The sequence below is a fragment of the Canis lupus genome, chromosome 17 (genome assembly GCF_003254725.2).
Source record: "Canis lupus dingo isolate Sandy chromosome 17, ASM325472v2, whole genome shotgun sequence".
NCBI lineage: Eukaryota > Metazoa > Chordata > Mammalia > Carnivora > Canidae > Canis > Canis lupus.
The window spans coordinates 22480898-22493689 of NC_064259.1; the positions used below are offsets into that span (position 1 = coordinate 22480898).

The 12792-nt window shown below is 43.7% G+C and overlaps 1 protein-coding gene across 6 annotated transcripts in view; it reads left to right on the forward strand.

The window, feature by feature from the left end:
- Positions 1–12792, forward strand: part of PLB1 (phospholipase B1) — a 137472-nt gene that overhangs the window by 31480 nt on the left and 93200 nt on the right. For 5 of the 6 annotated variants that reach the window (XR_003139840.3, XM_049095933.1, XM_049095932.1 and 2 more), the window contains exons 3-7: positions 5275–5336; positions 6614–6686; positions 7805–7863; positions 11473–11513; positions 12071–12114. Coding sequence is in view for 5 of the 6 variants with exons in the window: in XM_049095933.1 (XP_048951890.1) it covers positions 5275–5336; positions 6614–6686; positions 7805–7863; positions 11473–11513; positions 12071–12114 (279 nt within the window). In the remaining variant the exon portion in view is untranslated. Of the gene's footprint in view, positions 1–4148; positions 4287–5274; positions 5337–6613; positions 6687–7804; positions 7864–11472; positions 11514–12070; positions 12115–12792 lie in introns of those variants that run through there. The other variant, XM_025454300.3, reaches the window with a different exon arrangement.

Consider the following 12792-nt stretch of genomic DNA (forward strand, 5'->3'; position numbering starts at 1 on the left):
ATCTGCTTGCCCTGATCCCTCACCTCTGCTTGGACCAGTGCCCCAAGGGGCCCATTCTTGTTCCAGTAGCTCTGGTGATTCTCCAAGAGACAACCCATCTCCCCTGATCCACTCCTGGTTTGGGGGTCACATGGAATAAAGCTAGCCCCTCTTTAGATGCTAAAGGAAGGTCTTATACACCCCTCTTCAGCTTTTCTTCTCTGGTCTTCCCCAGTGTGTTTAAATAGACTATCTAACTATTTATGTTTCGATGTGTCCTATGTGTTTTGTGATCTTTTCTCCTTCTTTCTTGCCTCCTTTGGACTACATATTTTTACGGTTTCACTTCCACCACCCTACCCTGCCCAACATGAACTTGCTGATTATACGTGTTTTTGTTGTTCTTGTGGCATTTACAATCACAACATGCATCCTTGACTTATTAAAATTTAATTAAATGACTACTTTCATCATTTCCCAGATAAAGGAAAAACCTGATTCGTGCAACTCCATTTACTCCATCTGAATCTGCCCACACGGCAAGATGTTACATATGTTTTATAGTCCACACTACATTATTCTTATAGTTTGTATTGGGGGGTGGCAGATTTTTTTCTTTAAGTGACCAAATGGTAAATATTTTAGGTTTTGTGGCTCATACATGGTCTGTATCACATATTCTTCTTTTTCTTTTTCTTTTTTTTAACCTTTAAAAACAAAAAACCATTCTTCTCTAGAGAGCCATACAAAAATAGGCTGTGGGCAGATTTGACCTATGGGTCATAGTTTGCTGGCTTCTGTTTTATACAGTCAATATTATTTTGGATTTATCTACATATTCACTCTCTCTGTACTTCATTCCTTCTTACATTGTCATGCTTCTATCCGAGGTCATTTTCCTCGTAACATTTGGAATGTGTCATTCTGTCGTCCTCTGGCCTCCATTGTTTCTGATAAGTTGCTGTTAATCATAATGTTGGTCTCCTGTGCGTGATTTGCTTCTGCTATTCTTGAAATGGTTTCCTTGGCTTTAGAATTACACCTAGACACATCCATTATTAAAGTATCTAGGTAAAATTGTCCTTGTGTTTTTCCTACCTGAAGCTTTTTCTTTTTTTCCAGCTTCTTTGATGTGTGGCTCAATATTTTTCTTCAAATGTGGGAAGTTTTCAGCTGTAATCTCTTCAAATCCCTTTCTGCCTCTTTCTCTGCTTCTTCTGGGACTCCTTACCTTTATGTTTTTGTGTTTGGCAGTAGCTACAGATCTCTGAGGCTCTGTTTATTTTTCTTCAATCTTTTTTTTCTTCTGTATTTTTCAGAAATGTAACTTCTATTGATCTTTCCATCTATCTTGAAGCTTACAAATTCTTTTTTCCTACCATTTCAAGTCTGTGGCTGAGCCAATCGACTAAATCTTTCGGTATTGTATTTTTCAGCTCTGGATTTCCTTTGTTTTAATAACTTCTGTGTGTTGAGTCTTTAATCTTTATTTTTTTTTCTTTAATTCCTTGAACATATATATATAATAGCTGCTTTGAAAACTTTGCAAAATCCAACATCTGGGCCCACTCAGAACTGCTTTTCATTGACTGCTTTCCCCCCCTCCCATCCCCGAGTACAAGACTCACTTTTCAGTTTGATAGCATGTCTGGTAATTTTTGGTTGCAAATGTTCAATAAAATGTTGCAATTCTGGATTCGTTGGAGTTTTCTGAGGGTTGTTGGTTTTTTAGTAACTTGCCAAGACTTAAACTTTGGAATAGACCTCCTTCATGGTGTGTAGCCACTGATGTCTTTGATCAGGTCTTAATTTCTTATTTTTATCTCTTTAACCTGGCATCCTAGGAGCCAGCCCTGGGTCTGTACAGTTGAGTGATCAGTCAGTGACATGGACAGGTCATGCTCAAACACCTTGGGTTTGTAAGTCTCTATTTATTGGTCTGTGTGTAGGTTGGGGAAGGAACACAAAGATTCAATCAATTCTCAAATTTCTCTTCACTTAGGGTTCTTTCAGGTCCTTCTGGAACATATGTAGATTTCTAGCTAACCAGGAGTAAGTGAAGAGCATATTTTGACCTTTCTCATTTCCTGGATTGCCCCATTAAATATCTGATTGGCTCACCTCTTACTCTAACTAGAAACAAAGCACCAAGCTAACAGAGTTGTGGATGTTACATATTTATTAGTCTACCACTTTTCACTATCTATTGTCTATTGGTGGTGGTGTTTTTTTTTTTAATCTCTCTTGATTTCTGTTTATTTGGTATTGTTTCCAGGTAATTTTTTTAAATTGAAAGCCAAGCATTAGAAATATAATTTCATGTTGTAGATGGTGCTCTCTTCCTTCATGAAGGCAGACAGGTAGGGGGGCAGATCACCTTAATCTAACTGGGAAGAAAAATGATTCAAAGCAAACTTCTGTCTATTTGAAGGATGTCTATCTCAAGATGCCATTTTTCTGTTTAACCTTGATGATCTTTTCACAGAGGCAGTACAGATCAGGGATTGGTTGGCAAATAATGGCTGATGGGCCAGATCCAGCCTTATGAACGTTTTTGTATGACCTGTGAGCCAAGAATGGATTTTAGATTTTTAGATTTTTTTTCACGTGAATGGCCACTTATTCCAGCACCGTTTGTTGAAGACACTGTCTTTTCTCCATCGTATTGCCTTTGCTTCTTTGTCAAAGATCAGTTGACTTTATTTACATGTGTCTATTTCTGGGCTCTCTATTCTGTCCCATGGATTTATTTGTCTATTCTTCTGCCAATAGTGCATTGTAGCTTTATGGTTGGTCTTGAAGTTGGATCATGTCATTTGTCTGACTTTTTCTTCTTTGATATTCTGTTGGCTATTTTGCCTTTTCATATAAACTTTAAAAAATCAGTTCATTGATATCCACAAAGGTTTTTTTAAAAAATTTAAATGGTTGGGAGAATTAGAAGAGTATCTTATGACACATGAAAATGATATGAAATTCAAACTTCATTCTCCATAAAGTTAATTTGTTTACATATTGTGTGTGACTATTTTTGCACTACCCCAGAGCTGTCTCTGAGTAGTGACAGATAGTATGGTCTGTAAAACCTAAAATATTGACTATTTGATCCTTTACAGAAAATGTTTGCCAACCGCTGATTTGGATCTTTGGCCATGACTTATACCTAGCTTGTTGGCTATGAACACAGCTTGCAGAGTCAGGCTGCCCATTTTCAAATCCTGCTATCACCATTGCTAACTGTGTCATCTTTAAAATGTCATTTAACCTTGCCAAACCTGTTTTATCTACAAAGTGGAGACAATAGCGTTTATCTCATAGAGTTGTAGGGATTAAATGAATTATTTCATGTAAGGGCTTAGAATGCCTGGCCTATAGAAGCTGCGTATAAGTGTTAGCTGCCATACACATTTTTATCCTGGCTTAAAAAATATTATCAAAATAGTCTCACATCTCTGCCCTGCTAATCCATCAACCCCACTATTCCCAGAGTGATGGATCATCTTAAAATATGCATTAACAAATTAACACTCATCTTTCTGAATATCAGAGTGGCTCCCTGTTGCTCATAGACAGCTCCACAGCCCAGCTGCCCTCCTCTACCCTCCTCTATCTGCTCTTCATTCCCCTTCCCTCCAGTTACAAACCTGCTCCAGCCTTTTCTAGCACACCATGCTTATCTGCAACTCTGTGCCTTCCCATCATATGGCTCTTTCTGCCCAGAAAGCTTTCTTCTGGGAATGTAAAACTTGCTACTGAAGTCTGGGGGCAAGTCCTAGCCATCATTCCTGCTACAAGCTCCAACAAGGAAATCGGTGCCTAATCTTACAGAGGGCAGGAAGTGAAATACACTCTTGCTGCTTGTGAAACTTTAGATAAATTCTTTTCAGGGTCAAAAAGGAAAGCTGCAGAAGAGGGTGGAGGTAGAAAAAAAAATCAAGCCCTCTCCCCCAAGACAGGGGCCTCTTTGGCACTATCTCATGCAGTTCAGGATTTCTCTCATGGTAAACCCTGACAAGGAGCGTGCACCCTGGGCAGAGAACTGGGCAGGGAGCAGTCAGATGACATCAAGGACTGGGATGTCTGATTACCTATCAGCATCATAAAATATCTCCTGAAACTGATAAAGTAAACATGAAGATGACATAGCAACATGAAAAATGCTCACAATACAATATTAAAGGGAGCTGGCAGGAGTAAGATTGCATCCACATGGATTACAACGAAGTGGAAAGTGTGCCTGTTCCGGAACCTGATGATATACCCAGGCGTGTGAACAAATCACTTTTGGTTATTGGGGTAGCGGCACGGTGGGTGAATTTTTGTTCCTTTACTTGGAGTGCTATTCATTGTACTACACTGTTATTTGTGTATTTAAAATGTTTTATGAAAACTTTTTTTTTAAGATTTTATTTATTCATGAGAGATACACAGAGAGAGGCAGAGACACAGGCAGAGGGAGAAGCAGGCTCCATGCAGGGAGCCTGATGTGGGACTCCATCCCGGGTCTCCAGGATCACGCCCTGGGCCAAAGGCAGACGCTAAACCACTGAACCAGGCTGCCTTATTTTATGAAAACTTATTGGCTTATACACTTAAGATGAGTCTTTTATTATATGTAAATTATATTTTTAAAGGGTAAAGACAATGTAAATATCTTAAAAGACAGGCCCAAAGTAAGCTGGGATGAGGATAGTGTCTTTGTAGTTTCTCTACCTGCCTTTTTTTCCCTTCCACTTCACACTCAGCACGACCCCTCAGGACAGCTCCTGTTCAGCCATAGATGTACAGTCATGGCCACTGGGAATCCCACTGTTAGCTCTTAAATTCATGTAACACTTTAGGCAATGTCCACACCATCCTTTGCCTTCCCTCTTTTGTCCCAGAGTCCCCCAAACAACAGCAGGTATGTCCAACATTACCTTCCTCAAAAGTTCTGCTTTTTGTTAAGGAACCAATAAAATGATCTGTGATAATGTGCTAGATAATAAGGTGATACAGGGTTATTACTGACCTCTCCCAGATAACACTTTTGCTTTTCTTTCTTTTTTTTTTTTTTTTTTTTTTACACTTTTGCTTTTCAAGCTGGGCATTCTGTCTCCATAGGCTGCATTAATGGAAGCATGTGTCCCAGACAATGAAAGTGATAGTTGGGACGAATGAATCTGGACTTTCCTAACACAAGGGACATTATTGACCTGGGCATATAGGTAGGGCTGGGAGGAAGGACAGGAAACTGTAAATCTGGGTGGGTGTTAATTTCAACTACATAATCTGAACATATTTGCTTTCTTTTAGGACCTACCCATGCCCATACCTCTCCTAGAGAGAACGCATTGGAAGAGCAGCTATTGCCAGAGGTGAGGGCTTTGTCCTGGTAAGAGAAGTGAGGGGAATGTGGTTCCTTTCTAGTGGGTAATTCCAATTCTTGATGCAAATTGGCAGGACCCGCCCTGCAGCCTGGAGGGGGTGGGCTGGATGAATTGCTAACCCTCCCTCCCCACCCCCAGGGATAGTCGGGCTGCCTGGCACAGCAGAGGTGGCACAACTATATCTCCTGGAATTTGAGGTTCATCACTCTGCAGACTGAGCTGGTGGTTCTGAGAAATGTCCAGAGAGTTATAAATGGGCTTGTTATCTCTATGAACTTTGAAGCAGATGCTATGAATTATCTGAAGGCATCTGGGTGAGGTCTTCCCAGAACATCCATAAGATAAGAGTTGAGAATAAATTCTTTATCTCTTACAGAAATTAGTAATTCAAGAGAAATTAACTTGTGTCTTGTGACAGTGAAATGTGGTCAAGTACTTTATTTACTGCATATTTTCCCCTGTTGGAATATTTCTCCTCCTTCTCTTGATTCTGGGGAGAAAACATGATCTCCCTTCCCAAGGCTTTCTGTGAGATTCACAGAAACAGAGGCTGCTCTGGACTTGCATGAATATCTGAGGAGGCCCGAATGGTCTTGAGGACCTGAGTACTGGTCACCCAGTCCCTCCTCTGCTCTCAGCAGCCTAATCTGATGGGAGCTCAAGAGTTACCATTTTCCAGTTCACTGTTTCCAGCAGCATATAAGCATAATGCCTCCTATGCCTGCTTTTGTGTAGATAATCAAAAGAGGGAAAGTAGATAATACAAAAAAAATATGATAGCAAAGAATAGATTTTTTTAAACTTTTTAGTCTATTATATCCTGGGTCTCTTAATTATTCTTTTATTGTGACAAAATATACATAACATAAAATTTACCATTTTTACCATTTCTGGGTGTATAATTCAATGGCATTAAGACCATAACATTGCTGAGCAACCATCACCACTCTCTGTCTCCAGATCTTTTTCATCATCTCAAGAATTGATTTTTATCCTTTTTTGTGTTCTCCCTGCCCCCCCCACCTCACCCCAACTGCTCTGAGGCATCCTTACCTGCCACTTGCTAAGGTCATTGTCAATAGACACCTGTCCCCTTTTACTAGGTGAATAGAGTATGGAGTTAGATGAACATGACTATGGGCAATCATGATTGCTTCTGGATTTTGAGCCCAGAGAGAACAAGTACATGGTCAAAGTACACCGAGCTTTCAGGACCTGCAATATTTCTCCACAAGGCAGTTGATGTTTTTACTATTTGGTTTCAGTTACAGAACCTGAAGAACTTTCTATTTCCATGCAACCCGAAGAAGTCAGAATCTAGTGTGCCTCCAAAGTCAGGTACGTGGCCCTGAGCCATGAGCTTGGAAGGCTGGCATCTTCTCTCTGGTGTGGCCAGCAGAAGTTCCGACTCTACTCCTCTTGCATCTTTTGGCCATTCGGGCCTCTTCGCCAGCCCCCACCCTTCACTCTTCCCCCTCTCCCCTCAGCCGTTTCTGTAGAGGGACAGGAGCGAGCAAACCAACACGGCTCCACAGGTGAGGGCAATCTCCCAGAGCTCACCTCCAGGGATGCAGATGCTCCCATGGGAGCTGTGGGTTGGGGCTTGGTCATTCACCTGCCCTCCTGGATTTAAGCTGCAGTGGATGCCATAGACATTTTCTCTAATGGGCTGGATTTGTCTAACACCTGGATAGTATGAATGTTGCTCTTGAGCTGGCTGTCTTCTCTGGCTCTATCCTATGAAATGGCTGCATCACAGACCGCATTTAATGGCTTTGCTTATGCTTGCGTTGCACTAACTTATCAGAGTTTCCAGTTAGGCGTGCTAGTCTTACTCCTCCGTTATATAAGGAGTGTAGCTAGAAAAAGAAATCGGTATACCTCTTAGGAAATGGTTTCTTTAGGCGGTTTACTTTTAATGGCCCTGTAACATGATCAGGAGGTCAGTGGTTTCTAGGGAGACTTAATTCTAAAACTGCTGGTGGCCTGGGTGGGTCACGGAGGCTTCCTGGAGGACCAATTTGCATATAGCTTGCATCTGATGTTTATATGTGTTCACAGACTTTCAGTGGTGTTCTCTGGCACTCTTCAAGTTAACATGCTCCCTTTTGTATCCAGGTGGTTTTTGTTTTAACTTACTACCCTCATTAATGGGGGCCCAGAAATGCAGAGCCAAGGGATGGAGGGAAGCCAGAGGAAGAAGGAAGGCCAGGCAGGAGGGAAAGAAGGGCCATGAGAGACCTTCCATGGGACACCTGTGGCTTGCAGAAGAGTGAGCCTCCTTCCAGCAGGTTCCTATGGCTCCCAGTGACCTCCTGGTCTTCAGCTTTCCATTGCCCTGGCTGACAAATCTTCAGCATCTGTCCTCAGGCTGGAGGATGTGGGTCTGGCCCTCCCATTTGGCATCTTTGGCTCATGTAGATCTGACCTTCTTAAATGGGTTTTTGTTTTTGCAGTCCACTCTGTGAGACCTTCTGATATTAAATTTGTGGCAGCCATGGGCAATGTGGACACAGTAAGTATTTCAAGGAGATGAAGGTGGGAGTCAGTTTTTGGGACTAGGAGCCTTAGAAAGAACTCCTGGTTGCCAGGCAGGGTGTTTCATTTTGAGAGAGAAAAATATTCTGAGTTGGGGGCATTCTAAAATCTAGAGTCTGTGTCCTTTTTTATTAATCAAATGAATGCCTCCCTTTACATTAGGATGAGGAAACGTTCAGGGTTTCTCATTAATACATTAAACCAGCTGATAAATTAAGTCAAAGAGCACACAGAATTTTATTTTATTTTATTTTATTTTATTTATTCATTTATTTTTTTTTTGCACACAGAATTTTAAAAATCATTTCTTAAGCTTCATTTATGAGATAAAGAAAAAATATCCTTACCTGCTTGGTAAATAAATCTTTGCTAATAAATTTTAAGTGGTGTACTTTATACGATCGGGTAAAGGAGAAAGAAAGCAATGAGAGAGGTGGAAAGAATGAGGAGAAAGGGGACGCCTGGGTGGTTCAGTGGTTAAACGTCTGATCCTGGAGCCCTGGGATCCAGTCCCACATTGGGCTCCCCACAGGAAGCCTGTTTCTCCCTCTGCCTATGTCTCTGCCTCTCTCTCTGTGTCTCTCATGAATAAGTAAATAAAATATTAAAAAAAAAAAAAGAATGAGGAGAAAGGGATAAGCAGAAAGAGATGGTCTGGAGAGAAGGGGGTTGGAGAGCAGAGGGGAATGCCAATGTGATTCCCAAGTCAGTGCTGGCTTCTCACAGCCCCGCCTGGCCTCTTTCAGGACGGGTCCACAGCCCTGCTGCCCCAGTGCCAGCACTCCCGTTGACCACAACACTGATCAGTCGAGTGTTCTCTGCTCCTCCTCAGAGCCCCACTTCACCCCTGCACCAGAACATCCCTCCACCCCGCCAGTCCTCTCCAGGGTGTTCCTCCCTCTTCCACTTACTCAGGCTTCTTCCCAGTGGCCCTCTCCATCCCTGCGGCAAGCTATCTTCTCTGTCCAACCCCACGTCCCTTCCCCTGGGTCCCACCTGCCCCCTCCCTGCAAGCCCTATCCCCCTCCCCAAGCACAGTGCCAGACCTCCAGAAAGAACCAGACTTGCCATTAGAAAACAGACCAGAGGCCCAGTGAAACCTGGCAGCAGGGCTTCCCACCCTCATCTGCCCTATGGGTGCTAAGCATGACTGTAAGGCTGTGTTGATGAGGGTGAAGGTGGAGGTCTACAGGCAGGAGAGATGTGGAAGGGGAAGTAAAGGAGAAAAGAGACTTCACGTCATAGCACATGGAGTTTGTTGAGCCCATGTGTCCCCATGTGCCCGAAATGTAGGTGACACCAGCTGGAGGACTGGAGCACTCTGCCATCTGGGTAGGGAATTCCCTGAGATGCCCACCACATCAGGTTTCTATAGTTGTAGCCATCTACAGTTGGTGACTTCCCTTCTTTGGTCACAGCTCAACAGGAGCTCTCTTGCTCATGAATGACACAGACCCCAGGGATTCTGCCTGTCCCTCAGCTCCCCTGTCTCCTCCTGTGAGCTGGCCTGGCCTCGAATACAGCCCCACTCCACGATGGCCTCCCTATCCCAGATTGTTAGCACCACACAACTGGCATCTCAGTCTCCAGGGTGAGACCTGAGAGCACGGTTCCTAGGAGGCTGCCTTCCTATGTGCCCAGAGACCACAGCTGTGAACTTAGCCTGGTTTATAGAAAGTATCAGACAGGGGGAAAATCATGGAAATTGATGAATTTAGGGGAAAAAAAAGAATTAGTAATGCTGGTGCTTATGTATGTGTGTATGTATGCCCGTCCCAAGGTCCTGGAGCTTTCTGTAACCGAGGTACAATCTTACCTACTTATGCCTGTAGCACATGTTTGTTTAATTGCTCTGGACAATGTTTTCCTCATAGAACTTTAAAGATCAGACTTGCAAATGCTTGTAAAAATTATTTGCAAACTAACATATGTGATATATGTTCAGTATAAGAAAAAAAACATACACACACACATATAAAATAACAAATTAAAGATCTCGTTTGATCACCTAATCTGCCTCAGTACACTCACACACACACACACACACACACACCAATATATAGGATGAGAGAGAGAAAAATAAGATTAACCTGCAATATACTATCTGTGACTTGTTTTTTGTTTTGCTTTGTTTGCTCAACTAAGAGCTCTAGACATTTTCCCTGCCAAGGAGGTTACAATCCACTCTGTCAACTTTCTCGAAGATAGAGTTTGTGTCTTAATTAGGTTTGCATCTCTAGTACCGTAGCATGCTCAGCCAAGGAAGAGTATGGCTGCCGCGGGCAAGATGGAGACTTGGGAGTCTGCTGGGTTTGTCCCAGCCTTCCTTTTCTGTGACTTCTCACTGAGCCCTTCCCCCATCTCCCCCACCTTGTTCCTCTTGGTCTACCCTTTTCTTCCTCTCATCAGCCCCAACAGGCTTGTTCTGGGCAGGAGCTCTGCTATCATTCAGATCCCCTTTGCTTGGGCACAGGCCGTCCCACTTTGCCTCAGCCCAGGAGCCATCCTCCCTCCTGACCTCACCTGCCTGGCATCTCGGCTTATGATTCCTGACTAGCACTGTAGTGCAATTTTTGTTCAACTTTCTGCCTTTCCCTGGAAATTTTGCCTTTCAAACTGCTTATTGAGTAAAATACGACATCCCACTTAGAGGAAGGTTGTGGTCAGCCTGACCTCCCAAGAAGGCTCCAGAGTTGTGACCCGGTTTTATAGGCTGGTTGTCATTTGAGCTGGGTCGTTAAGGCCAGACAGGCTCTTTAAACAGAAGCAGCAGCAGACATGGGTGTAGGCAGTGTGGGTACAATTGTCACCTGTCACCATCGCACCTGGAGATACTGTCTTCTAGGAATTTCAAGAAAGAAAATTTACGTCAGAACCTGTGAAAATACTGGCAATAGTTAATACATGCTGAATACTTTCTATATACTGGGCATGATTCCGAAGTTCCCTAGGACCCTGTAGAGGAAACAGTCCCCAGGTGGGTTAGCAGGGTCTGTCTCCCCTCAGTCCTACAGCCAGGGACCCTCTTTAGCAGATGGTGTCCTGTGCTGTCCAGCATTTTATCAAGAGGAAACCAGAAGCTTACTTTGTTGGTTCAAAAAAGACTTAGCAAACAAATATTTGTTGAGTACTTATGATGTATCAGGCACTGTTCTAGGTCCAAGGAATATAGTCCAGGACAAACAAGACAAAATTCCTGCCCTCGTGGCACTTACATTTGAGTCAGGGAACTAGGCAATAAATAAAATTTCATATTAGGATGGTCATACAATAAAACAATCCATTTTACATCTATGTAGAGGTTAACAGTCTACGTAGCTGCATTTAACTCTAAGCTCTCCTGTGCCTGTCTTCTGTTCTGAAGAAAACACACCTCTGGTCGCTCTAAGTTCTGGTACAACATGTTGTGGAGGAAACTTGATATTTGTCAGCAGATTTAGGCTTTGGATCCATGGCTTTGGATCCATGGATCCATGGTTTCCCTTTTATGGGTGGGAGGGAGGGTCTGACCGGCGACTGGTGTCTCACAAGGACAGGCTCTGCTGCCTTCCCTGGCTGGGTGGTTCATACTTCTTATCTCTTCCAGGCTCCAGACTCCGGGATCATCAACCTGGAGAAGCAAAACTGGTAACTGTCATGGAAGTGCAGAGCTGTAGAGCTGAGAAGGGCCTCACATAGGATCTTTTCTCATTTCTTGGCCTTGTTGACGGGGAAACCCAAGGGCTGGGGAGGAGATGGTTTGCTCCAGGCATTCTTGGGAACAGGTGGCAGAACAGAGACTAGAATCTAGCCTCCTGCCTCCCAGTCCAACGCGCCTGTGCCCACAAAGCCCCCTGGGTCCTCTGGGTGACTGGGAAGAAAAAATGGGAAGGACCAAACACAGAGCTCTTGCTTCCTACCACCTGTCTCCTGGCTCTGCTCTGGGGGACCTGGATCTATCTCATCCCACACCAGGGGCTGCATCCCCTTCCAGCACTGGGCCAGACTAGAGGAAACTCCACCAAAGCTGTTCACTCCACTTTGGTGGCTTTATAGCCATCTGCAGTGTGTCTCTAACTCTGGGAAGGGTAAATCCAGAACCAGAGCAACGCTGAGCCACAGCTTGTTACGAACTAGACCCCACTAGTTGAGGGAGAAGGTTGCTGAATGCAGTCTGATGCTTGCATGTTTGCTTTTACTTGCAGGACTGACCCAAGGCCACAGCAGGTGTGCATGGAGGTGGTGACAGGTGAGTCCTGTGTCTTCAGGGCCAGATTCCAGATTGTCCCGATCCCTCTGAACACAGCAGCATTTTGCTTAGTGAAGAGACTGTACCCTATTGCCCATCTCATCATGGAGCCTGAGAAGTAGGGAGGCATTTTGAAAGGACAGAGAGAGAGTCTGAGTATAAAAAGTCAAATACCCTAAAAGGTGGGCAGGGTGTGGGGAGGGGCAGGGTGGTGCCAGGATGTGTGAGAAATGTGTCAGAGGATCTCTGAGCAAAGAGAAAGCAGGAGACATTAGATTAAAGGGCCTGTGGGAGACATCAGGGGTGTCAGCGTCCTGAGACTCCTTCTCCCCAGGACCACAGGGCTAGACTTCTAGCACTTCCTCTAGGGAAACCATCCACCATTCTCCCACCCTTGTCCCTGCACCATGAAGATCCAGGTCTCATTTCCAGTCTATTTCATTTCAAGATAAGTCCCTTACTTATAAAATAAATATGTCAGTTGAGTTCAGGAAAATGAAAAGAAGAAAATAAAAATTAACTGTAATCCCACCACCCAGAGATGAGCATTGTTAACACGTTGGCCTTTTTACATGTACATGGGCTTATGAATATGCAATCTGTGGCCTGGTGGTTTTCATTTACCATCAGAGGTCCCTCACGACTTTATTAAGTCTTTCCGAAACCCCCAAGCCCCTA